At 35.3% G+C, this 27596-nt stretch overlaps 1 protein-coding gene across 1 annotated transcript; it reads right to left on the reverse strand.

The window, feature by feature from the left end:
- Positions 1-13400: 13400 nt before the first annotated feature.
- LOC114351495 (neurotrimin-like) lies at positions 13401-24987 on the reverse strand (the record flags this gene model as incomplete). The annotated part of the gene is made up of 6 exons (XM_028302739.1): positions 13401-13636; positions 15684-15734; positions 16440-16588; positions 17289-17427; positions 22284-22412; positions 24814-24987. Coding segments are annotated over 6 exons (764 nt in total), but the record flags the coding sequence as incomplete, so codon positions are not given.
- Between the last annotated feature and the right edge of the window lie 2609 nt (positions 24988-27596).

A 27596-nucleotide genomic window follows, 5' to 3' on the forward strand; every position in this document is an offset into this window, starting at 1 on the left:
AAATATTCATTTAATATTTCATTTTTATATTTAATTTGACTATAATTTTCAATTAGTTTTTATTTTAATTGTGTGTAATTGTGTATTTTAATTTAAAATATTTTTTTTTATTATTCAAAATATCTTAAAAAGTTACATAGTAGTTGTGATAACGCATGATTGGTTTGGTGTCATGACATAAATGTTAGTTATATACAAAATACAGGCTTATAAGTCTTCGCAGGGGGGTTATAGTTATGAGGCGGTAATAGAATTACTAAGTATGAACATTACTTTATTCTATTAGCGACCGTAAAAAAAAATAGTAAGCAGCTAAACTATCTACATTAATGAAGACATGATCAGTGAAGTATCATTTTTATTAGGTTTTATTTTATATCAAATAGGTACTAATAAGAATTTAACAGGTTTTTTATAAAATCTATTGTCATACATTATTAGAGATATTCTTTAATGTTCATTGCAGTTTTATGCCAAACCTATGACAATTAACGTATGGCGTTAATTGATTTAATTATGTGAAATATTCTTATGAATCGATCAAGACAACAAAATGGAGGCTAAATGCGTAGTTAAAGATACAAATACTAAAATAAAAAACTTTATCAAAATTCTAACAACGCCATGGGTCGTTTTATTAGGAACCAAATTATGAAAAGTGTTTCTATCACCGCCCTTATTTAAAATTGTATTTAAGCCACAAAAATACAGCAAGAGGGCTATATTGAGGGTTTATTAAGGAAACTAAAGTACGAATTAATATTGTTATGCAAAAACATGTTGGTATACTCATTTTAAATGTGTTAAAATCGCTAATTAATAACAAGGTGCACCTTAAGAGCGTTGTAGCAAAAAGTTGGCGTTCGAATTTTAGGTTTTTATTGCTTGACGTCGCGTAGTGAGTGCACAAACTGCATTTATCTGTACAATTTCAACGCTGCGTTGACTAAACGATCTTAATCCGTAGTTGTATCGTACCTAAGACAGTACATCATACATAATAATAAAGAAATAATGTATAATTTACCTATTAGATTTTTTCTCAGATCAGACTTTTAGCAAAATGAAGTTACGTAATTAATGTAATTTTTACACTAGTAAATCCCGCGACAAGTTTTTAATCTTTAAATTGAGTAAAGTAATAAGTTGATGGGTTTGAAAGAATTTATGTTTTATTTTATTCTTTTTACAGCATCGAAAGCTTGTTTATGAAAAATATTTACTATTTAAATTTTACTTTTGACTTTTTAGTTTTTATGATGCGGGATGGAAAAATTAAAATTTATTCTGATTTTGTGACGTTTCCGCACATAAATATGGATAGGTTAAATAAATAGAATGAAATGTATGAAAACGAGCGTGCCATATTTTAAACGTTATCTATAAATCTGTGTCCATCAAAGAGCTCGTAACTAAACATCGTAAGCGCCATTCACATTATTATCTAAAAGTTAATAATAAATATTTAGTTTTTGTAAATCTAAACAAGTCAGGCAATCAAAGAGGTAAATACTGATCCTATCATTGTGATTTTATAGAATTTATTATTATAAACCACGGTCGTTTAATGCTAAAAAATCAGAGGTAACTTTAAGATTTTTATCCATAGAGAAAAATTTATCTAATCGTGTTTTTAAACAGTTATCCCATTAGGTACACATGCGTTCTGTAATACAAACCCATCAAAAACAATACTTGTCAAAAAACCAAGTCTCACTACTCAGTTGTTCTACGGTAAAAAGTTGTGAGATCCATGTAATACCAAGTCCAGTCCAGGAAATCATTAACGTTTTACATAAATATATTGACTTGGCCATCGCATGAAAACACGTGTAAATTAAATTATTTAGTGCGAAATGAAACGAAATTTTGCATGCCTGTGTAGACATGCAAAATTTCAGCTCAATGGGAAAACGGGAAGTAAGTAAATTTTAAGTTGCAAGATTTTACAACTCCAGATGTCAAAGAAAATAAAAGCTTGTAGATAGCTTTACAAAGAAAAGAAAGATTTATGAAGAAAATAAAAAGTACTGTCTACGATACATTTGTTAGGCCGTGTTGCACCGTCTTACTTTAACATTGACATCAAAATTTTGGATGTCAAAAATCTGTCTAACATAAAACACCGGTTATTGTCAGGAAAGTTTTTTACCCCAAAAATGTGTCTTTAGAAGGATCCAGAGTCACTTCTTCAAAAAATAGGTAGTTACGCTAGAGCCAAATTTTATGGCTATAAAACTGTTAAGTTGGGATTAATCGCTATCCATCTGTTAAAGAGGACACGTGAGATCATTATTTGGTTTTATAACCATAAAAATTGGTCTAATTGATCCCATAGGTGGGCCCAAAGTGAGGTATTTTTTCAAGTCACATTTATGGTATATGTTAATCATTTATTAAGAAATTAAATGTGTTTTTCTTTAAGGATATTTATTGGGCTTTCAAATAACACCAATATTGTTGGGGCACCATGATTGTGTCAGAAGAAAATCGTTAAAGTTCACGTTGCGGAAGGTGCGGTTTATTTGATGTTGAGTATATTTAGGATTAACAAGCTGAAGTGGCAATGGGCAGGGCACATAGTACGCAGAACTGACGGCCGATGGGGCAGAAAGGTTCTGGAGTGGAGGCCGCGTACCGGAAAACGCAGCGTGGGATGTCCACCCACAAGGTGGACCGACAACATCATAAAGGTAGCAGGAAAGCGTTGGACGCAGGCCGCTACCAACCGGGCAACATGGAAAGCATTGGGGGAGGCCTATGTTCAGCAGTGGACGTCCTATGGCTGAGATGATGATGATGATGATGATGATTTGTTATTTTAATCTCGTCTTGAACTTCTTAATGATGTTAAGGCCATTTTAAGCAGCACTTAAGACATAGCTAGTTTTTCTGGTCAGATTTTTCTTTGTTAAGGTCTCCTTAGTATCCTGACATGAGAGCTCTTAGTTCGTCTAAGAAACAATTTAGCGACATAATCTTGAAGAAAAGTGTCTTTATTTTCGTGACGCGCTCTGATAGTGATGTGGTTGTATCATCGATTCACTGTGTAAGGAATCTTACTTTGTCTTGTGATAAAATAGCAATGTCTGTATCGGAAATTAAAACTTGGGACAGCGAGGGTATCAATTTACCGGGACATGTTGAGTGTTGACCTGGGACGTCTTTATCAACATTAAGGATCATTCAATCTACTTTATTTTCCTTAAATTCTTCAAAACACTCAGGTTTCATACTTTACGTGTGGAAATATTTCTCTCAAGAAGTAAAAAAACAGCCCAGGAAATCCATCATTTGATATCTGGGACAGCGCGAGAATAATCCCCGCACTAATTGTACCGGGAACATGTTTACCCGGGGCATTTTCAACCTTGAAAATCATTAAATGCTAGTTTAAAGCTAGAAATAAGTAAAAAATAACATTCAGGGAAATCTATTATTTAATGTCTGGGACAGCGCGAGAATAATCCCCGCGCTAATTGTCCCGGGGACATGTTTACCCGGGCGTCTTCATCAATCTTGCGACGCGTCCCGGTATTGACGCTAAATTTGACCCTGATATTTCAGTTCCATCTATGGAACCCTAATCATTGCGAGATCCTTTTTTGAAGAGGCGATTCTTTGATAAAGTCTCACGTATGGCGTAATTACACCCTAATCATAACGATACTTTATACTTCACGTATGTTATGGACAAAGAAATAGACAGAGAAATTTATCATTTAATATCTGGGACAGCGCAAGAATAATCCCCGCGCTAATTGTCCCGGGGACATGTTTACCCGGGCGTCTTCATCAATCTTGCGACGCGTCCCGGCATTGACGCTAAATGCGCTAAGTTATTATTCTACCTGATACGTTCAGATCTCTAATCATTGTAGAATCATTCTTTGAAGAGGCGTTTGTTTGATGACGTCTCACGAACGACGTAATTGCATTTTAAATCGTTAATTAGATATTTTATTCTTTATTATTAAAATATGAAGGAAGAAGTAAAAAAAAATACAGGGAAATCTACCATGTAATATCTGGGACAGCGCTACTAAAAACAACCTTACAAATCTATCATTTAATATCTGGGACAGCGCGACAATAATCCCCGCGCTAATTGTCCCGGGGACATGTTTACCCGGGCGTCTTCATCAATCTTGCGACGCGTCCCGGTATTGACGCTAAATGCGCTGAGTTATTATTCTACCTGATACGTTCAGATCTCTAATCATTGTAGAATCATTCTTTGAAGAGGCGTTTGTTTGATGACGTCTCACGAACGACGTAATTGCATTTTAAATCGTTAATTAGATATTTTATTCTTTATTATTAAAATATGAAGGAAGAAGTAAAAAAAATTACAGGGAAATCTACCATGTAATATCTGGGACAGCGCTACTAAAAACAACCTTTCAAATCTATCATTTAATATCTGGGACAGTGCGAGAATAATCCCCGCGCTAATTGTCCCGGGGACATGTTTACCCGGGCGTCTTCATCAATCTTGCGACGCGTCCCGGTATTGACGCTAAATGCGCTGAGTTATTACTCACCCTGATACGTTCGGTTCCATCTGCGGATCCCTAATCATTGCGGGGTCTTTTGGAGAGGCGTTTGCTTAATGACGTCTTGTGAGCCGCGAAAAATTGGGTTTGAGGTGATCCCGTGTTTTCTCGTGCGATTTGGTGGGAGAATATATTTTTGTAATTTTATTGAAACTTTTTGTAAATAAATAAGAAGTAGGTAATTAGTAAAAATTTATCTTTGGGAAGGAAAATTCTTGCTCTGAATAGGTATATCTACCTACATTTATTACAAAAAAAACTAGATTTTAGTAATTGTTCTCTAATTAGGCTTAGTAGCTTTTAGTGAAGAGCTCCAGCGTTAGGGAAAAAAATATTTTATTACGATGATGTAAGTTAATATTAACCCTTTTCTTGGCATTGTGCATTTAAAGATACGTTGACCAAAACAAAAATATGGACGAGAAACCAAAAACTATTTTTAATTGTTTTTTTAATATAACATTAGCCCAAATACTACAGATTGTGTTACACAGTATAGAATCGCTACAGGCTGCACAGATTTATCAGTAATATAAAAAATGTCAGACCATTGACAGGCGTCTACGCACCGGCTGATAATTTTAATTATTTTCGGTGTTTTTTTTTAAAGAATATTGGTGATTATTTGTAGTAATATGGATAGTAAATAAAGGTTTCTTGATGATAGTGCTGTTTTTTCATCCCAAAACTTGTATAATTATTCTTGTACGATGCGGATTGTCCGAATGTATCTCTAAATGCACACTGTCAGATACGTAATAATTTACTTTCTATTTTGAATGTATCTTTAAAGACACATTGCCAGGTACTCGTTGACTTTATTTCATGATTTTTTTCATAGATTTTATCGCATAAAAAGGGATCATGTTATTAGTTAGTAATATTTAAAGCTGTAAATTATATGCCGATGTGAGTTTTAATTCATGTAATAAAGAATGTTGTTTTTTGGACAACTTTGTGCTGCAGCAACAAAATCAGGCGCGCAAAATGCTGGTTCTGGTTCCAAAATCTGGAACCAGGTCGAAAGTTAGTGGCGGTTACACTTCAGCTGATGAATTAGAAGCCGCACTTAGCCTCCTGATTCTCTTGGGTGGTTATCTTCCTACTCCAAACAACCCAGATCACCCCCAAAAAGCGAGCAGCCTATCCAGGCTGCTGCATGCTTCTGGTTATAAAGCTGGTGATTGAAGAATTTCAGCCAGTTCGACTGCTGCATAGTTTCCCAGAGAGTTCCAGAGATCCATTTCCGCTATCTTGCATTTCCACTGTAAGTTGGGTATCAAATTATCTTCAATCGAAGACGTGAACACAGTTCGGTACCAGTTGGCGTCAATATCCCTCGTATTTTTTTAATGCTCTTGCAGGATTCCTATGTGTCCTATCTGCATTTGCTTCTCCTGGATGGTAAGAGGGGTGTGCGGTTCAGGAGGTACTCCAACGACGCTGATGGAGTGGTTCTCATACATCCAAATGCAGCTATACTTGCAAGGCGTTACAGACATTGAAGTGGGTTTTTTACTTTGTTTTCAGTTTTTTGTAAAAGACACTTATTTTTTTTTCTCAAATAAGGAATAGCTTAAGGTTTTGTAGCAATATTCATTTAAATAACTAATTTTTACTAACAAATAAACCCTTTTTTAATTTACTACAAAGCTGGCAATGTGCACTTAAAGATACATACTATATTTCCAAAACTACATACCTAAGATTTTTTTTCGTATTTTTTACATGATTTTTACTCGTCCTAAATCCAATATTTATAGTGTAAATCACAAATATTAACCAAAACCGTCGTTGCCAAGTATAGGGTTAAAGTAGATTGAGTAAGGTCTCATTTAATATATAAAATTTTACCTGTAGCATTTCGTTAGTGTTATTGTACTTTACTATTACTGATTCTTTATTTACATAAACGTCGCAAAATATTACAAAGTTCCCGGACGATTTAAATGGCAATAGAGAAGATAAAATGTTATAGCTCAATATCACATTTACAATCCCGTATCTCTACAATGACTGGGTACGTTCGATTCTTTCATACTTTTATGTTGTTTGTGACTTTATTGAGTCAGAGTGAGACAGATAGTCTGCACTACTCTCGAGTTGACTGCATTTGTTTATTTTCTGGTCTTCAACTTTGAAAAATATTTCCAGGAAATTCTCCGTAGGGAACAAATTCTGAGGCGACATAGACTTGGGAAAGAATGGACGCTGTCTCCAAGCCACAAGGTTCACATTCGGTGCAGTTTTCGGCCAGTCTACGAGAGACATATTGGATTTACTGTTGATGTTTGAAACTTGTGTTTATTCAAGTTGCTCTAAGAATTCCATATTGGCGCGACCCAGATTCGGGTCATATTCGTCTCGAGTTATCATAATAATATCGTTTATTCTGACTTTGGATCGAGTACGGTTCGGTTAAGTAGTTTTGAAACTTATCTGCTTTGTTGGAGAACAAGTGAAATTCTCATTCTGGAATTTTGATTAATTAACAGGCAAGTCCTTTTCTTAGGTCTAGCTTATTACCCTATAAAAATTGGTTCAGTAAATGTGAAAACGTGACGATAATAATAATTAATGCTACATGAATTCGCCTAAGAATAATGACATTATTAATAACATTGTGTATTATTTCAGCTATTTTAATATCATCATACATTATGTACGAGTACGAGTATATCTTCAATCGACAAACAATACATGATAGGTCCCACAATTGACAGGCGAATCTATGAAAATATTATGAAGAATATTTTGGACAAAATAAAGGTCCGGATCAAAGTAACTTACGCTGAGAAAGTTTATTTTTGTCTGGCCTGGACCCTTGGAAAACAAATTTCATGAATAAATTTTTCCTTTGTAAACAAATCGAGCAGCCCATATTAAATTAAGGCTCTCCTGTGACGGGAATGCAATAAAAAACAGAATTTTAGACGGTGTTCGTGTTTACATGAACTCACGCGAATCGAGATTGCTTATTTGCGAGATATGAACTTTCTTCATTTGTACGGTTGATGTTTTGGATGCGTATAAGAGTCTTATTTCGCCTATTAGAGTGTTGATATTGGAAAAATTTGCGAGAAAATTAGGCCGATTACTCGAGTGTGTTTAGAGCTCGTTTTACGCTCGATCGGGTAGTCTTTGATGTCGTGTGTATTGAAAAAGACCCAATAATACGTTGTAATTTGTTCGCGTGAAAAGCAAATTACCACTTCGATGAAATATCTTCAAATGCCTAGTGAAAAGCTGCCCTAATAAAAGCCCGCTTAAATTTAACTCGGAGGACATGAAGATCAACAAAGTATAATGACTTTTAGTGCTTCATTGATGTCAAATTAAAAGCCTGCGACTGTATTTGTTGCTAAACTTTCTCAGGCCATTGACGTCAATTCGATGATTATTGTTTTATAGTTCCTGTATTTTGACCTATAACTATGTGATAAGTAGGTAGGTACCTATAATGTAACAATAGGTGAGCCAACGACCTGAAGATCCAAGCATTGAGGAGTGGGATATCGTGGCTTATGACGTTACTTGAGAGAGACTTACGTCCAGAAGCACACTGTCATTGGCTAAAATGACCACAAATCTCTCTCAAGATTAAGTGTCAATGTCGAGTGATATATTCAAGCACAATCTAACACGTTCATAATTCTGTATTGACTGGACTGCAGCTTGTATTTAGCTAGAATTTACATCGATTGGTTTATTTTTATTTTTAAAGTGATTGATTTCCAGCACAAATAACAACATATACTTAGGCTGTTTTTTCGAAGGCACTAAAACACTTCTATGCGAGCACTAGCCAGTTTCTTAATATCTATAAAAGCGAAAGGTCACTGACTGACTGACTGCCCCACTCATCGCGAAATCTCAGAAACTAAAAGTGCTAGGAGTCTCAATTTTTGCATGGGGGTTTCTTTTGGAACGTAGGTGCTCACAAAGACGGGATTTTGCACAATTCAAACCCTAAAGGGGGTAAAACGGGGTTCACGAATACGAAGTCGCGGGCGGCCGCTAGTAACAACATAATATTATAGGCTGTTTTCTCGAAGGCACAAATATACTTCTATGTGAGCACCAGCCAGCTTCTTTATAGGTAAATATCTATTAATTCCTAAGACTAACCCAAGAAAAATATACCCACAACCTCTCCGTTATACTTTATTACTTGCCCACGTACCAGCCTCCTTATTTAATAGTTTTTAGGCACTCATACCGAAAACACTTGGCCCTTTTTACGAGGGGAAAGATTGTATGCTTTTTGCCACGTTTGGAGTAAAACAGTTTTTATAACCGCAACGGTTAGGCTTTACACGCTACTAAAGTATACTGGATGGGCACTCAAGAATTATCTGTAGAGATAAAGAACTTAGTGGCATGTTATGTCCAGTTTTACAACCGGAGTTTAAGGGCAGTAGGAAAGGATTATGTACGTACCAGTTTGTTTTATGGGCTCGCTTAATTTAATTAAAAACTTTTTATGGTGGTATTGAATGTTATCGCGGCTTATATTGATAAAGGTTTATGGTGTTAGATGATATTAATTGTCATGACTCTCCTACAGACTTTAGTTCCTCAAAGTAATAACTGGATACTTAAAACAACTTTAGATTGCAAAATTCAACGTCAAATACTTTAAAAGTTACTTAACCCTACGGTGGTCGCGCTCTAAAATATAACGTTAATGGTGGCGTATTACAGGCGTAAGCCATTTTATGGAGTAAAAAAAGAAGACATCTCTTTATAAAAACATGTTTCTTTATTTTTTTTATTTATTGTTATGTATTTATTATTAGTTAATGAAATAATCAAACAAAGAAACGAGCAGTTTTTCTCAGTTTTTATAAATTAACCAAAACATAAAAATCATCATTTTTCATCAAGAAAATGTCATCTTTGGCAGTTTAGAAATTATTCAGTACTAATTGCACTTATTTATTCATTGTATTTTGAACAGGAGATACAGGCCATCATGGAATGATAAGGACAAATAAATTTGTTGCACGAATTACAAGTATTTCCAGTACTTTGATTTCGCTTTCTTCCGCAGTCAAAGTAGCGACCTAAAAAACTCCGCTGTGATGGTTCTGAGTTAGATGGCTAATCACTGGTCTGAGAAACTTGTTCTCTTGTGGAAGAATGTGCACTTCTTCATCAGAAACCGAAGAGTCGCCAGAAGATACGCTTTCATTGTCAATTACTTCTAGCCATTCTGCAATTTGTGCTTTTTGTCAATTGTTCATGATTTTTATCTAAAATACAATGATTTTATTGAAAACACAAATGTAAATACATATCTATGCCGTAAATATTTATTATAAAGCATTAATTTACACTAATAATGCAAAAACAAACACATTAATTAAGAAAGGTAACTTAAAAAATACTTACGTAATTGGTCGCGCGGATTACACGGGTAGACCATCGGCATTTACGGGGCTCCTGCGACACATCCACAAGAGACCTGGCGCTCACACGTCATAAAGTGTGATCTGCGACTATGCAACTTAAAGTACACGAAGTATCAAAACGATCGCGTTGACCGATTTCAAAATATTCGACAATTTGCACGAGTGGATTACGGGTGTAATCCGCGCGACCACTGTAGGGTTAATATTTATTATAACAATAAAACCTACCTACATAATTTATCATCTAAATATTGATCATCTCATACGTAATACCAAATATTACCATAATTTAAGAAGTAAATTGGTACTTACCGCTTGTAACACCAGAGATAGCCAGCGACACGTCCACTCTCGTCCGTAGCCCCGACACAACTGAAGCAAATGGCAGTCCATCCCCACTCTTTCATATTTCAACACGTCCACTCTCGTTCACAGATCCGGCGCAACTGATGCAAATGGCGGTCCATCATATTTTGCTGTCGATATCTACCCACATAATAAAATATTACGAAAACGTAAATCAATGGAAAAATAAAGATATTTATCGCTATCGCTTTTATTACTGTAATTAAACAACAATATAAAGCATAAAAGAACAAGTGTAAAACTTAATTACACCACTAATCATTTAAACTCGGCGCTCAATGAATAGTAAAATACTATTAAAACTAAACCCAACTCGTTAAAACAATAGGGCAACAATATAAAATGAAATATGATAAAGTTAAGTCGTTCTTATTGAATTTCATTATTAACCCACTTGTTACTAGAGTTCTTTTAAAAGAACGCTAGTTTTTACATAAATATTTTTACTAATGTGGGTAGTGTAAACAATCTTTATGTGCAACATTTGAAAGATGAGGTGTGTCGCAGTACTGTCCAAGTCTTATAAGTACACTGACGTAAATAACTATAAAGTTTTGGAGCGATTGTTTTGAGATAAATTTATCATGACTGATTTAAGGTAAGTGATAGAAAAAGTGAATTCCGTAACAAGTGGGTTAAACGGGGTTACAATGGAGGGTAACCACGCGTCCGAATCTTTCTGGTTTTTTTTATTATGTCCGGCTTTATTATTTTTTTCTAATACATTTTGGATCATAAGATTTACATTACATAATATTGGTAAGAATAGAGTAGTCAAGCAAGAGACTGGCGAAAAGTGAGTTTCGCCACCAGTCGATATTCAGTCACCAATAAACTAAAAGTAAATTGGTTCTTACGGCTTACAACACTAGAAACAGCCAATAACACGTCCTCTTTCGTTCACAGCTCCGACGCAACTGAATTAAAAATGACAATTTATCCCCACTTTTAAAAACGGGCCAGTAGTGAGAAGAAGCAGCGCAAGTCACCTACTCAACCAATCAAAAAATATTTGCGCTAAAAAATATCATTAATATTTAAGGCTGGACTTTTTTCAGTCTCTTGAAAATTTTCATATGGTAACCCTAACTTCGCCGGAGGGTTTGGGTGTAACTCAAACATTTTACAGGCCACGTTAAGGGGAATAAATATTTTCGCAAGAAAGTTAACTTGTTTGCTCGAGATATTTTATAATTATTTTATGTAATTAACCCCTTTTTTAGAACAAGGCATTTTATTTCTTTGATGTAAAGATACAAATTGGGGAAAGATTAACGGGTAATTGTACTGAAAATTGGGTAAAAAGGGTCTTAAGACTGGCAAAGTGGGTATTATTTTTCCCTGGATGTACAAAAAATAAGGCAGTTTCTTCCCCAATAGTAAGTACCTACCCAGTCCTCTTAATAGTGGTTAATTTAAATAAAATTGAGGAAAGACCATGCTATAATTTTTTTTTACTCTTGATATTTTGAACTTTAATTACCTACACTTATGTTTGAAATTTTGCAGTAGGTAGTAGTTTTCACCGGTATTGTAATAAATTAACAGCAAATATTTTTCAAATAATATATTTCATTGTAAAATGTTAACAAAAACTCTTACATTTACATCAATTGCGACATATTTAGCAAATAACTGAACAACATATTTACATTCAACAAACGTACTGTACAGAACAAATAATGCTTTGAAAACATATTCAGAGGCCGGATGTTAAGCAAATAACGCCCAAAGATACGCGGGATAGCCTGAACGTGGCTGAAGTCGTTTATACAGGGTGACTTAGAAATCGATGGCATCATTTTAAATAAGACTCTACTCATGATAAATAATAATATTATTATGTACATTCCCCAAATGAGTTGGAGCTAAACTTTCAATATTTAAAATCTTGTACATCAATCTTATTACTGTGACATTTTATTCCGATGTATTAAGTGTTATTTTGCAATAAAATGTATAGGCTGATGTGCTGTTGCTGTAAAATAGTTAAACTCTATAAAAGAGTCAGGGTTCGAAAAGAGCACACTAATACAATACATAGTAAAAATAATGTCAAAAATCTTATTCGATTTGTCTCATATTTGGAGAATGGACTATGTATCAGGAGTAGAATATAAGCCATATTAAAAGGATGCCAATGAATATTTTCAAAGTCACCCTGTATACAGGCTGAAAGTATACAAACAGTCATTTCAAAGCGAAGAGTTTATCTGGCGGAAACGGGTGCTAAAGAAATCATAGAAGCCACGCTCCATACAAAATATTTATTGGAATTAAAACCCGAATGGGATGGGTCACTGAAAAATTTTCAGAAAAGTTTTTTTGGTTAAAAATAAGTTGATCTACCGTCATTATTTATAACACAATAATTGATTTGGGTCCACCCACAAGGTGGACCGACGACCTGATAAAGGCGTAGCAGGAAGGTGCTGGATTTGATGTGGAAGTCATTGGGGGAGCCCTATGTTTAGCAGTGGACGTCCTATGGCTGAGATGATGATGAGGATTTGGGTTTGTTATGAATACATTTTCCAATTTGCTCTTATTGTAGAGACCGAAGGATCCAATGATGATGATGTATTGAAATTAATAGGAATATAATTCATACAGTACACATTCACTTTAGTTTGATTAACCCATACTTATCATTTTCTTCATTTTCCTTAGCAAATTCATACTTGCAAACGAAAATAAAGAAAATGGAAACATGTTCGCAATTTTACTCCTTTGCATTCCTTCAGTTTGTTTAAATACACAACATTATAACTACTCTACGTAACAAATATTTAACTTTACATGATATTTACAATCTTAACCTTCATTTGAATACATTGATATGATTGAGCAATGAAACACCAAGCAACAAAACAAAGGGAATATTTACACCACTATTTTGTAAACACCTAGGTATATTTGGAACGTAAAGCTGGGTTGCACCATCTTACTTTTACTTTGACAAACGTCAAAAATCTGTCAAACTCCACAACAAAAACACCGGTTTTCGTTATTAGTTACGATCAAAGTTAGGTGGTGCAACTCAGCCTCAGACTTTAGACATTTTTTCTTTATTACTAAGCTTTTCAGTCACGAAAAATTACTTAAATATTATTACAGTTACAGTAACGTTATTGACTTCATTTATATACAGTCTTTCATTTGAAACATTTAATTTTATTTACATTACCTCTAATTTAACAACGGCTACGATAACGAGTGTTAAAAGATAGAGTGTTCTGGAAAACACCTCGCTTGAGTCACTTGAAGCTGGCTTCTGTTTCACAGCACCTTCTGTAAGACCTGTAAAAGAAAATGTATTTTTAAAAAGGTCCATACTCGCTACCACGCGCGACCCATGACAGTTGGCGCGACCTGTCATTGGCCTATGATCGCACCGGCGATGGCGATTTGCACGCGTTAAGGTTCAGTCAAACCAACGCGATCACACGCGATCAGCCAGCGTGCAGCGATGGCGATCAATGCATTTAAGTCTGGTCGCCATCGCTGCACGCCGGCTGGTCGCATGTGATCGCGTTGGTTTGACCGAACCTTTAGTGTGGATGGACAGTATAAAATTATCGAATTTATTTTAGGTTACTGACAAAATGCGCCACGAAAAACTTGCCCTTTCTTGTATAGTATGGAACATCAAACGTTTTAAGATGTACTAAATGAAGATGAGTAAGACCACACGGTGTAAGATTGTCAAATATTTATTAAGCACCTACATATCGCTAGCAAGCTACATGTCAGTAGGCTACAAATTATAGACGAACGAAAGAGAATCCTCATGTTTCTCTCAATATTTTTGACTTCTGCTTATAAGTAAAGAACTACAATTATTAATAAGGTAAGGCTAAGTTTCACCACCTAACTTTGATCGTAATTTTAACGATAACTGGTGATTTGGTAAGGAGTTTGACAGATTTTTGACATTTGTGAAAAAAGTCAAAGTAAGCTAAACTCAGCCTAAGAGTCATAACTAATAATAACATCATAACAATAGTACTGCAAATAACAATAATTACTTTGTAGAATGGCCACAACGAGCAAAGATTTCGTAGAACCGTAATCTTAGAAGATTCAATAATAAATTAACTGGAATGGTGCAAACCCTTATAGAAGTTTGGTTGTTACTCACAAAGAGCGAGTATGTGGGCTTAGAACGGCCATTAAAACTATGCCTCTAACAGTTCCACAAAATAGCATAGTTCGGATATTTGACGGTTGTGTTTGGCCTCATTTATAATTAAGTTAATCCTTTCAAGGGTTGAATATGAAGTAGAAAGACGCAGAAGATTCGTCACATCAGTGTAAAAGTCTAATCTCCCTGTTTTTAGATGTTACCATCAGGTGAAATGCTGGCCAAGAGCTACCTCCTTGAAGATAAAAAAAGATCTTCAACTGTACCTATGTAATTATGAAATCTGATAAGTAAATAAAAGAACAACACTATTCTCAGTTGGAGTTATCTTGGCTCAATCTTATTTACAGAAAGTAACATCCTACACTCGACAGCAAATAAATCGCACCACCCGCGCGTTCACGTTCGTGTGATCATTATTTGGTTTTATAACCATAAAATTTGGTCGAATTGATCCCAGAGGTGAGCCCAAAGTGAGGTCTTTTTTCAAGTCACATTTATGGTATATGTTAATAATTTATTAAGAAATTAAATGTGTTTTTCTTTAAGGATATTATTTAGGCTTTCAAATAACACCAATATTGTTGGGGCATCATTATTGTGTCAAAAGAAAATCTTTAAAGTTCCCGTCGCGGGTGGTGCGATTTATTTGCTGTCGAGTGTAGTTTAACAGTGTCGATAAGTATTGGGTTCGATAAAATGTCATATTCACCATTTTTTTATCAGCTCTGCCAGACATTATTGGGTGTTTTGCCAGTGCACACGAACGTCAAACTTATCGTATCGTATCTTGCTAGTATATGACTCTTAGTACGACGCTGTTCACATTTGATGTAGGTATGTCTACGTCCATTATGTACAGTATGCTAATTATAGATCGTTTCATCCACGAAGACGCGCCCCACCAATTTTTGGGCGAGGGAAACGCTGGGTGCGGGAAGTTTGATCCGAGCAATCCGATCGTTATTATTGTAGTGTGCGTGTGCACTCATAGATAATTTAGCGTGTACCGATAACACTCAAATATTAGCGGAAGAATGGTGGGGCGCGTCTTCGTGTATGAAGCGATCTACATATGTCGAGTCGGTCAGTCCGACCCCTTCACTGTTCGGCTATCGTAGCTTCTGAACCGACTGTGACATTAAAATAAGCAGTGGTCCTGGTGCTATTTGCTATGTTATGGATTAAATCTTAATTACTCACCGCCTACATTCACTTCTGCGGCCGACTGTGAGCTTGGGTACAGCTTTATTTCTGAAAAATAGATTATAAAATTGAAGATCGTTATTCATTTGGGACTACAACTTCTTGATTAATATTTTTTGTCTTTTTTCGCAAGTTCCTGTCTTACTAAAGCTTGGGCCATTTTTACTTTTTGGTAAATACTGGTACGTAAATAAAATGTTTATGTAATCTAATGCTCATCAAAATAACTCCACGGACAGTCTTGATTATTTTTCAGTTTTTACTGCCTATCAAAAAATAAAATATTCCTCCAAACGGTTCAATAATGGGCCTTATACATAAATTAGCTTAGTTAAAATTGAAATGTAATTACGAAAAATTAATTAAATCATCTCTTTTGAGAGATATAACTTTGGGATTTCCCTAATAGCTCATCAAAGTAGCTGACATGGACAGTCTTAATTGTTTCTCAAACTCGTGCCTTTAAAATTTGTTATTTGTTACTTACAGGCCAGAAAATATAATCTAATATTTATTTAATTCAGGATAGTATCTAAACTTAAAAGAAGAGAAAAAAAACTCATAAGAAAAAAAAAGAATAGTCAAAATAACTGTAACATCACGCAGAATAATCGTGTAAGTTGGTTGCCTGACAATTTCATGCATTCATGACGAAAAAAAAGGCCGTAACCCGCTATAGTGTGCCGGGGGTTCTTTTGCACCAGGATCACGAGGAGAAAACCTTTATAGAAAACAATCACCATAATAACTTACCATAAAGCCTTAAGGTCCCTTCGCTCTTCCCTAAGGAGTTGGTGCTGACACAGTTGTAGGTCCCGATGTCGTGTTTCGAGAACTGCTTGATGGTCAGCTTCATCATCACCTTGTAGGATGACCTCTCCTCGCTTATTATGTACTTTGGCCTGCAAGAGGTGGATCATGACAAACAGAAGACAAATTCAATTCTTCAGGTGTCCCTTGATAAGAATGGCCTGAATGTCATTTGATTCTCTTTGAGTGATAAAATTAACTAATTTGTTGAATATCTGGTCGCTTCTTAGGCTGGGTTGCACCATCTCACTTTAAGCCTATGCCCAGACCATTGATTTTTCGTCGACCGATAGTTAAGTCGGGCAGTTGATCAGTATGGGCATGTATGGAAGTGCGCACATTACGCCGATTCGATTTGGCCAATTCTTCATACAATTTAAAATCGGGCCAACTGAAAATCGATGGTCTGCGCCTGGTCTAAGTATGACAAACGTCAAAAATCTGTCAAACTCCATACAAAAACCACCGGTTTTCGTTATAGTTACGGTCAAAGTTAGCTAGTGAAACACAACCTTGTTTTTAGTGTGATAGTAATCATTCACTGTACATATATTTTTCTATTTATTTATAAAAGCAGGACTACTTTTAATCAGAATCAACCATACTGCTTTGGATAAAGAGAAAAATGTCGACAAATCATCAAGGGATTGAAGTTTACTTGGTTCAGTTTTAGTAAATACAGACAATTATAATATTGAATTGGAGCTGCTGATATTAGTTCACCATTTATCTGTCCCATAGTTTCTATCCCTGCATAAGAAACAAGATAATAATTTAGAAGTAAAACGTTACCCATCTAGCAGCATCTCGCCACGGTTCTTGACCCAGTAGTTGATGGTGTTGGGGTACGCTTCTACAGTGCATTCTAGCACCACATCGGTTCCAAGCGGCGCTCCTAATAGCTGGTTTGGCACTATCACCGTAGGTGGGACTGCGAAAAAAAACAGCGTGGAAAGAACTAAAAAAAGTAATTTTAACACTGACATTTTTTAATGCTTAACAAGGCAGATTATTTGACCACAATCGCACCTGGTGTTAAGTGGGATGCAGACTAGGATGTTACGCTAACCAGCGTTTGGTTCACCGGTGATGGCTGGTGGAATTTTCCTGCATACCAGGAAATTAAAATTCCGCGTGCTTTTATGATTTGGTCCCAATTTGGTACAAAGTTCATGGAATTTAAATTTTTCGCGCTCTGGTATTCCTGCGCTTAAATATTATGTGATGTGTGTGTGTTTTTTTTTTGGTTTCTAAGAATTTGTTTTTTCATTGTAAGCTATAAAGACTCTAAATATGAGTTTCTTCATCTGGGATCTGATTTTGCTTATATAATATTAAACATATTTTAAATCTCAAGCAAAGTAGAATACCTAGTATGCGTAAATTAAGTTTTCCTCCTTTTTATTGTTCTTCAAAGAATTAAAAAATACAAACCTTTCCGTTTTTTTGTTAACGTTCGAGGTAGTGATTTTTTAAAGCACGTTTTTACTTATTCGGATTTTCTTTACAGAGAAAGAAAAGGAATCCAAATCGAAAAGTAACAGCTGAACGTCGCTTTTAAACGTTAACATTTATCCAAGCCATTACATAACACTCGATTGTCTACGTATCGATTATTCGTATCGTTTCGAAATCGATTTACATAAATGGCAATTAATGTAAGGCAGAGAATGTAACGGTGGTAATACGACTTTGCCGACAAAGCGAAAGGGAGCGAAATACTGAAATTTGAAAGACGAATTAAATGGGTTAAAAAGTAATCAAGTCTAGACGGGTCTTAAGAATTTTTATTCTTTGGGAGTTGTTTGGTAAGTCCTTCTTTGTATAGATTCTTAGATTAGAAAACTCTTTGTTAATACGGTAGGTATCCGTAGGATGGAACACAGAAGATTTTTTATAGAATGGACCAAGGCGTCTTAATGGTCAATAATCATAATTAAGTCCTCAACCAGGTAGATAAAAATAAGGAGAAGATTTTCGACAAAATATTGCTAAAATATTTGGAAATCATAATGAAGAGCTGATATTTTAATTTTACAAAGCTCTCTTATTATTTTGAGCCAAAAATCCACCTTAATCCAATCCAGGCAGAGCCGTGCAATTTCCCCAAAACTGGCCAATAAAGAGAAATTGCTTAAAAACCCAATCTACTAACCAACAGATCATGATTATTGGATCCACCGAATGCATTAAAATGGGACTTTCAAATTACCCGCAAATCGGGTAAAATTTCTAGCAAAATCGGGCAATTCGATGAGTGGGGATTTGCTTAGCGGTTAGTGCGCTGAAGGCAATGTACTGATAAACTGGGATTCATCCCACAGACGGGATTCGGAATTGGAGATTCGGGATTCGATGGTCCGTGTAATTCACTCCGCACTCTTCACTGGGTTTCGACTGTGGGAGGGGATTCCAATTCTTGTCTTTGATTTTGGATGTAAGTGTAAATTGAACTTTATTTTATTAGCTACTAGCTTTCCGCCCGCGGCTACGCCCGCGTGGAATTTTGTCTGTCACAGAAAAACTTTATCGCGCGCGTCCCTGTTTCAAAAACCGGGATATAAAAACTATCCTATGTTCTTTCCCGGGACTCAAACTATCTCTATGCCAAATTTCATCAAAATCGGTTGCGAGGTTTAAGCGGGAAAGCGTAACAGACAGACAGACAGACAGAGTTACTTTCGCATTTATAATATTAAAATATATAATATTATAGTTGGGAGTTGGGATAACCGTTAACGTTAGCTTTTAAAGTTTTAATAACATTAAACTTTAAAATACGATAAAATCGTTGCACTCTGAAACATAAATTAAGTACTTTAAACATTCAAATAAAGTCACTTTGCAAAAATAATTTTAATTTCTAATATTAATGTTTTCTTTCTTATAGAATGTATAAAATGAAACTGGTAATAGAATAAAATATTTAAGTGACGCTTAAAAGTTATATGAAAAAGATAAGAATGGATTTACCGTAAAATGACCATAGGAAACCATTTTTCTGCCCAATAATGCCCCTATAAAAAGTTTAGATTGCAATAAAAGCTTTAGAGATGACAAAAATCATATAAACTTTGTAATATCCGTAAACAAAGGTAAAATTGTAAGGGGAACTGATAGATATAACCTCTGATGTATTGGTATAAAGTCTCTATATGATTTATGGGAATAACTATGATGCAATCACCCAAATTGGGATTCCTGGATCCCTTTTGTGAAGGCACATAATAGCGGAATTTATCCTGCTATGTATTTTCCGAATATCACAATATTGTGTCTCATATTCTTTGTTTCGGTGGCTTCAATCAATGGGCTTTTCTATTTATTTTTACGAAATATAGGTATAGTTCTAGCAACTCATGAAGGCGAGTGAGCTTTTCTTGTGTGTGTACGTGTACATGTATATAACGATAGTGTAATGTCAAAACTTTTGAAAAATAAACATTAGCGGGACACCATACATGAATTCACTCGCCTTCGTGAATTGCAACAACTATACATAATAATAATGAGATGTGTATTGTAGCAAAAAAGTTAAATTATGAAATTATCATCAACTTAAATTTACTGGCGACACCTACATATAATATCTATTGACAGGCAGGATAGTATAGCACGAATAATTAAAACTTTATTTCCATACTAACCGACTCCTACGCAAGAGGAAAGGAGCAATATACGGACGCGAGCACATCAGACTTTAAATTTTTCTAGCAAAATCGCCCATATTAGAACTACATAAGATGCTACAGTGATTATCTTGATGTGCTTTCGCTGTAGCTAGATATAGATTGATACAATGTAAAAAATGGCAACCAATAACTAAAACAACCAAGCAGGCACTAAAAATTCACCAAATAAAATATACTCGTATGTTTCACAAAAAAGTGTTCAGATGTTGCAAACATTTTCGTTTGAAAACCGAATTTTTCCACCTTATTTTGATATTACTTCCATAGAAAATCCTATTGAATGCCACCTGATTTGTCTCAACAAAGGGCATACTTACTATGATTTCATTTTTACGCTGCATTGTTGCATGCAAAAAATAATATCCAAATAGTTTTAGCGGAATTCCCCGGGACTTTCGTCGCCGCAACCGTGAGCTACGAATCTGAATCCCGGGATCAAGACAGTGCGGGATTCAATCCCTACATTTATATCGGATATGGGAGTGGCCAATGACAGGGAAGAGTCAATTATACGCAAGGACGGCTTACAAGAGGGAGATCAATTCGACTTTATCACAGCTCTGGGCAGTGGTTCAAGGGATGAGCTCGAGGGAAAATTTTCCGGGAAAATTGTGAAGAATGGGATTATAACGCGGGATTATTGTGGAGTGATTTGTGACGGAGATTTAATATATTTTGTTTGTTGGTATTAGTTTTGTTATTTATGCTGCAGGCTTCCATTAGCTAATTGGACAGTGGGTCGTTGTAATAGAAAAACATTTTTGTTGACTTATCAACTGTCTAAAACCATTAAAGTTGTAGTAGTATTCCTAACTTAACCCAGATCATTGATTTAAAAAAGATAAGTGGAAGTATACAGTTTTTGACCCCAATTTGGCTATAATAAATCTGCTTATCGGGAAAAAATGTGATTCAATTTAGTGTCGATTTTGGAATTTACCCTTCATTTTTTTTTGTTTAATTAAAAATTTTAACATTGGGCAAACTTATCCAGTTTACCTTCCGGTTAATATAGGTCTAAGTTTTACAATAGTCATGGATTCAAAACCTTCTTTTCATGACTTGCACCACCTTCCTTAGTATACGTAGGCAGGTAAGAGGAATCATGCTCTAATTGTACGGCCGTCAAAGGTGAGACGCCTAGTTTATTCGATTCCAGCCTTTATTTGATCCAAGATTCGAAGGTACTATTATACTCCGATCAATTTTGCCCCTTCAAAAAGAATTCGAAGCCAATTTGCGTCAGAAAAATATTTGAAACCATCTAAGAGTTTTACTGTTGAAAAGTATTTTCACAGAAAATATTGGGAAGAACCGTTATTTTGATGTTGGTGTATTTCAATTTATAAATTGAAACTTGAGCTTAGAGTTATAAAATATTTTCTTGCGTTCTTTCTAATGTTTTTTCTTTTAATATTATATGAGTTGAGTGTTCTGTTTTCACACCACTTAGGAATAAGCGAGGATTATTTACAGACCAAGCGCATTTGATTTTCATATCTTTACATTTTGACCGAAAATTGTATGAAATCAGTCAGTAACAGAAGTAGTACCAGTCGTTTATATTTTATAGGTCGGATAAACTCCTTACAAAAACTATTTACATGGGAATCAAATTGTAGACATGTAGTTGATACTACCAATACCAATTTATTAACAATATACTTATATGACCTGTCAAAACTCCAGTCCCTTTGATGTAAAACCAATTTTTACCAGAATTTCATGGCTAAAGAAAAGACATTAGCTACTCAACTGTGTAGAAAATAGAATCCAAAAGTGTTATCTAGATCTTTAGATAATACTCAGTAAAATTGGCTTCAAAGTTGTTTCCAACGCCACTAGTCCCACGTGTGGATCTAGACAATAGCTTGTCCCAGAACTAACGTTGGTGCCAAAACTATTATGTAGATCCACATGTTGGATAAATTAGGCCAATGTTGGGGCCAACATGTGGAGTCAACATGTGGCATTATGGGACTATTCCCATCTCTCGTTCCCACCGCTGCAACTCCTGTGTAGCCAGGATCCTATCACATAAAAAAAAACCCGCAACGAAATTAATCAGAAGAATAGCATTAGCATAGATACTCACAATTGACATTCAGTATGATCCGCTTGCTGACGGCGGGAGGGACGTCGTTGGAGGCGATGCAGAGGAACGCGCCCATCTGCCGCCGGTCCACCCGCCAAAGGGGCAGGGAGCTGCCCACGTAGCTCTCCACTGGACAAAACAATCATCATCATCATCATGAAGTCATTAATTTAGTCCTCTCTTCAAGAGGATGACAAGAGAGGCAGGGATTTGCTTAAGTAGCTCTCCACTGGACAAAACCAATCATCATCAACTCATTTAATATCTACTGAAGGGTCCTCTTTAATGTAGCGCCACAGAGGCAGAGATTTGCCGATGTACATTTCCACTGGACAAAACAATCATCATCATCAGCTCATTTAAGATCCACTAAAAGGGGCGTACCCTCTCCAATTTAGCGCCATAGGGGCAGAGAGCTGCCGACGTAGCTCTCCATTGGACAAAACAATCATAATTTATCATCTTTATCAGCTTATTTAATATCCACTATAAGAGGGGTACCCTTTCCAATGTAGCGCCACATTGGCAGAAAGCTACCGACGTATCTTTTCATTAGTCACAACAATCATCGTCATCATCATCACCACTCCAAGAGACTCCTCTCTAATGTAGCGCTACAGTGGCAGAGAAAGTAAAAAATACAGATAGTAGAATTTTTTATAAGAATCCATCAATAAATCGAAACATAGTCCGAAAACCGGCTGTTCGACTACCTACATAAGTACGTTATACGTTATCGAGTTACTAGATAAGAACACCTTCCACGAAAAGTAGACCTAAAATAGGTACGTCAAATGTTGGTTTACAGGAATTAACCAGAAGGATCCTTGACAGTAATAGTAGGCGCACACCGTTGATTTTTAGTTGGTCGATAGTTGTGCCCGATTTTAATTAGTATGAAGAATCAGCCAAATCGAATCGGCGTAGTGTGCGCACTCCCATACATGTCCATACTGATCAACTGCCCGACTAAACTATCGGCCGATAAAAAATCAACGGTGTGTGCCTACTCTAAAAAGTTATGTTACCCATTATTGAGTTAAAAGATTTATTGAATTGTCTGCAAATGGTCGCTTGCTAGCAATAGGTAAGACAGCCTAAATTAATTTGCCAATTTAATTTTAAATTTCTTTCTTCGCTTTCTTTTAGTTATAGTGAACAATCATAACTGAGTAGGTATAAATAATAATGACACATTTTAACGACAAAAAAGTTTAAAAAATAGTATAACGTAAATGAAACTGGTCATTAGGGTGGTCCTTATTTTTCGACTTTTGAATTATCCCCGGGGCACTTTCTCTTTCGATTATATACCTCTAAATGTGAAATTAGCTTTTTTGTTTTTTTTTTTTAGTTAAGATTTAGAGGTCGCTACCAGCTGTCAAAATATTTACAAAAGCTTTGAAAATCGTAAATCATGGTTTCATAAATGTTTTATATCACATTTTACGTGCAAATGAACATCGCATAGATAGAATAGACAATCGCTTCTTGTCCCCTTCTCCCCTCAACCCCTCTTCTATACCGACCATGGTACCGACGCGTCGAGATACTAACAAGTAAACTCTTATATCTTAAAAATAATTGATTCAAATATGTACATTGTACATATCTTAGTTCATAGCAACAACAATAATTTAGTAATATTTTTATTTGGCTTTGGCTTTAAAAATAAATGAATCTAACAAATACAGATTTTGTTTTTACTTAAAATTCAAACCTTGGTAGCGACCCCTAAATGTCTTTTAAAAATTAAAAAAAAATTAATGAAAGACTTTCATATGGTATATATTCAAATTACGTGGTGCCCCGCAAAATATAAGAAAAAAAAATTTTTTCGTAGGAATAAGGACCACCCTACTGGTCATACTCACAACTAGTCAAAAGTTTCTAATTCATTAATTCTTTAACTAAACACGAAATCTCGAAAAGTACTTGACCTTCTTAGCTGAAATTCGGCAGGTAGTTTATAAATAGAAGTCGTCTAAGAATGGATATTGCGACGGGGTTCAATTATAGGGGGAAAGGGTTTAAGCCTTGTGAATCCGTTGTTTTACATGTAAAGTTCTTGGAGATGGTTATTTTATTTTTAGGATTTAGAAGACACGTGGAAGTATTTATAGAAATAGCTAACTTTTACGTTAATCTTGAACTGAGTAGAATAAGACCGACCACCCCCATTCTTCCCGGTAATGTCAAAAGAGGCGACTTAGAGTGGAATATGCGATCATCAGGCATCCCCAACCCGTTTGGACAGCGTGGATAGAGTATGGCAAAACTTCCATTTACCTCTTGTACATTAAAGAGAGTCGTCTGCTTGCAGTGGAAGCCATTTTTTTATCCGCAACGGTTAGCTCATTTCATATACTGCTAGAAAGTGATGATCAGGCCAAAGTTTGAAGCGAGTATCAACCGGAATCATTAACCACACAACTTTCTGTCTTATCTCGAACTGGCTAACTTACTTCGAACTCTAAAATAATGTGATAATTATAATGAAGCTGTTAATCATAACGTTAAAAGATCTTACCTTTATAAAAATCTCTGCCGCCAACTTTCTTCAGCAGCATCTGGTCGTGGTCCTCTCTCCTCCATGTGATTTTGGGAGGAGGGTGGCCGGTAGCCTTGCAGGAGAGGGTGACGTTGTCCAGTTCTTGGGCTGACACGTCCGTTGAAGTCTCTTCGTTGCTGATGTCTGGGGGCACTGTTGAAGACAAAGAAAAAATGTAAGCTTGTCCTTATGAGAGTTTGGAGGATAGTACTGTAGGAGGCTTGTGTCAAATACCTACTCAATTCTCAATCATTTATTGTATTTCACAGTGTGTACAATATCTTACAAAAACAGTTTTTAATATCATTATGTGTTTTTTTTTTGTTTCATTAAACTATCAATTAGGTACCAATTTATGCTTGGCTTTTAGATTGCCGTGGACTAGTAATGTCTAAGTTTGGAATACTATGGTTTAATTATTTTACTACGCAAAAACGTTACTATCTGCAAAAATAACTCACTTTCACACCACCCACTCATACAAAAGCAGTTGTTTTTGCCGATAGCCCTCCGACAAGTGTGGCGCAAAAGAGCGCAAAGTTAAAAGGCAATAAAAGGCAGCGCACTCCCGAACGCGTTTATGTAAATACGAGTGCGACTGTGGGAACAAACGAGGCGATACACTCCAGCGGTCGTAAACCGTGCCCGTAGAATAACTTGCGAGAAAGTGGGCGTCATCTAAAATAATATTGCGACAAAGTGTGGCATCGACAAATTTTGGGAACAATAAAGAAATATGAAGGGAATAAGATACATTGATATTATTTTGGATGTGACATGAGAAATTGAAAAAAAAAAACAAAAATAAAGAAAAATTTTGCTGTTGCTAATAATTTTGTCGAACGATAAAATAATAAAGCGCAGTCAATAATTGATTTTTTTGCTTATGTAAATACGAGTGCGACTACGGGAACAAACGAGGCGATACACTCCAGCGGTCGTAAACCGTGCCCGTAGAATAACTTGCGAGAAAGTGGGCGTCATCTAAAATAATATTGCGACAAAGTGTGGCATCGACAAATTTTGCGAACAATAAAAAAATATGAAGGGAGTAAGATACATTAATATTATTTTGGATGTGACATGAGAAATTGAAAAAAAAAAACAAAAATAAATAAAAGAAGATTTGCTTTCGCTAATGATTTTGTTGAACAATAAAAATTAACAATAGGGTAAACCACCCAATTATTGGCACTTTAAGCAGCTACTTCACAAAACCGGTAAAATTTGCATGTAAAAATATGTTTTATCAAAGAAAGAAACATTTATATTGGTCTTTTAATCTTTGGAGAATATTATAAAGTACTTATCATTAATAAATTAAATCATTTATTCAATATAGTGTACCTTTTAAAAAATTACCTCAAAATACCAGTTGTTGGCATAGCCAAACCTTTTATTGGCAGTGATAATTACCTATTATTGGCACTTTCTCGCAAGACTGAAAAATAGCTGCTAGGTCTTATGTAGAGGTTTTAAAGAGATTCATGATAGAAATAAACAAAATAAAATCCTTTGTTAAAAGAAAAGTAACATTTTTTTTGTAAAGGAACATACCATATCAGTTCAAACGCTTATATTTAAATATGGTTTTAAACTTTCCATAAACACTTTTATCAAATCTTCTTTTCTCTTCGGAAATCCTTTTTTGCTACTGATTTTTATTTTATCCAGTCAACAAAAAGCTGTTCTTCCTCGTCAGTTAAAATGGGGATTAATTAACTTTTTAGTTCATTAATCCCCATTATAAACTCCATTGGCGTTAACGGGGATTAATGAACAAAAAGTTCACTAATCCCCATTGACGGGGATTGTCAACGGGGAATAGTGGAATAAGATTTTGAAAGGCTTTGAAAGTGGCTGAAAAGAGAATATTTTTTATTGGCACCTTTTTAACCAATGTTTGACACCCGTGCCAATAAATGGATTTTATATAATTGGCACTGGGCCAACATTTGGATTGGTGTATCCAAAACGTTAGAAAATATTTTAAATGCAATTTAAACTCAATTTTGAGACAAACAAGGTATAATTTTTAATAAACTCAAATTATTTTAAATACCCTTTTATTGGCATGTGTGCCAATAAAATGGATAAACAGATTTTACGCATACCAAATGTTGGCACACCATAAATAATTAAAAGTTGGCGGTTAAATTATAAAATAATGTTTTAAAAAGGCAGTTAATATATTCAATAATAAGACAAAATGATTATGTATAAGAAAAACAAAATAGATTTGCATTTTTTTAAAAGATTATGATAGCTCTTACCTTAGTAAAAAACGAATATTTCGATTGTTTTTTCCGCACAGGTCCCGGTTTGTCAAACAAATGGTTGAAGCGCCGCGATGTTTGAAAAAATAAAAAACGTGTGTAGCCAGTTGAGTAATAAATGATATTACTCTACAATTTCTACTAAAAAATATAAGGTTTGGCTACAAACAATCTTAATTTTCTTAAAAAACTAGAGCATGCCAATAAATTGGTAGAGTGCCAACGATTGGGTGGTTTACCCTACTACCACAGAATAATAATAAGTACTACGTACAGAAGTTTTACTTCGCGAAGGTATTTAAAAAAATGTATGCTCAATGTCATTAACAACGTGGTGTAATTTAGCCTGTCTCAAGAGTCAAGCACCATTTTGTTGACAAATGTCAGTGATCGGCACTGCGCCGAAGCTGTAGGGCTGACTTCGGTAAAATTATGTGACATGAGGTGCCAAACTGCGGAAAATGGCGAAGGAAATACATGATTTAG

The sequence above is a fragment of the Ostrinia furnacalis genome, unplaced genomic scaffold (assembly GCF_004193835.3).
Source record: "Ostrinia furnacalis isolate ACB-3 unplaced genomic scaffold, ASM419383v2 OfSCF1154, whole genome shotgun sequence".
Lineage (NCBI taxonomy): Eukaryota > Metazoa > Arthropoda > Insecta > Lepidoptera > Crambidae > Ostrinia > Ostrinia furnacalis.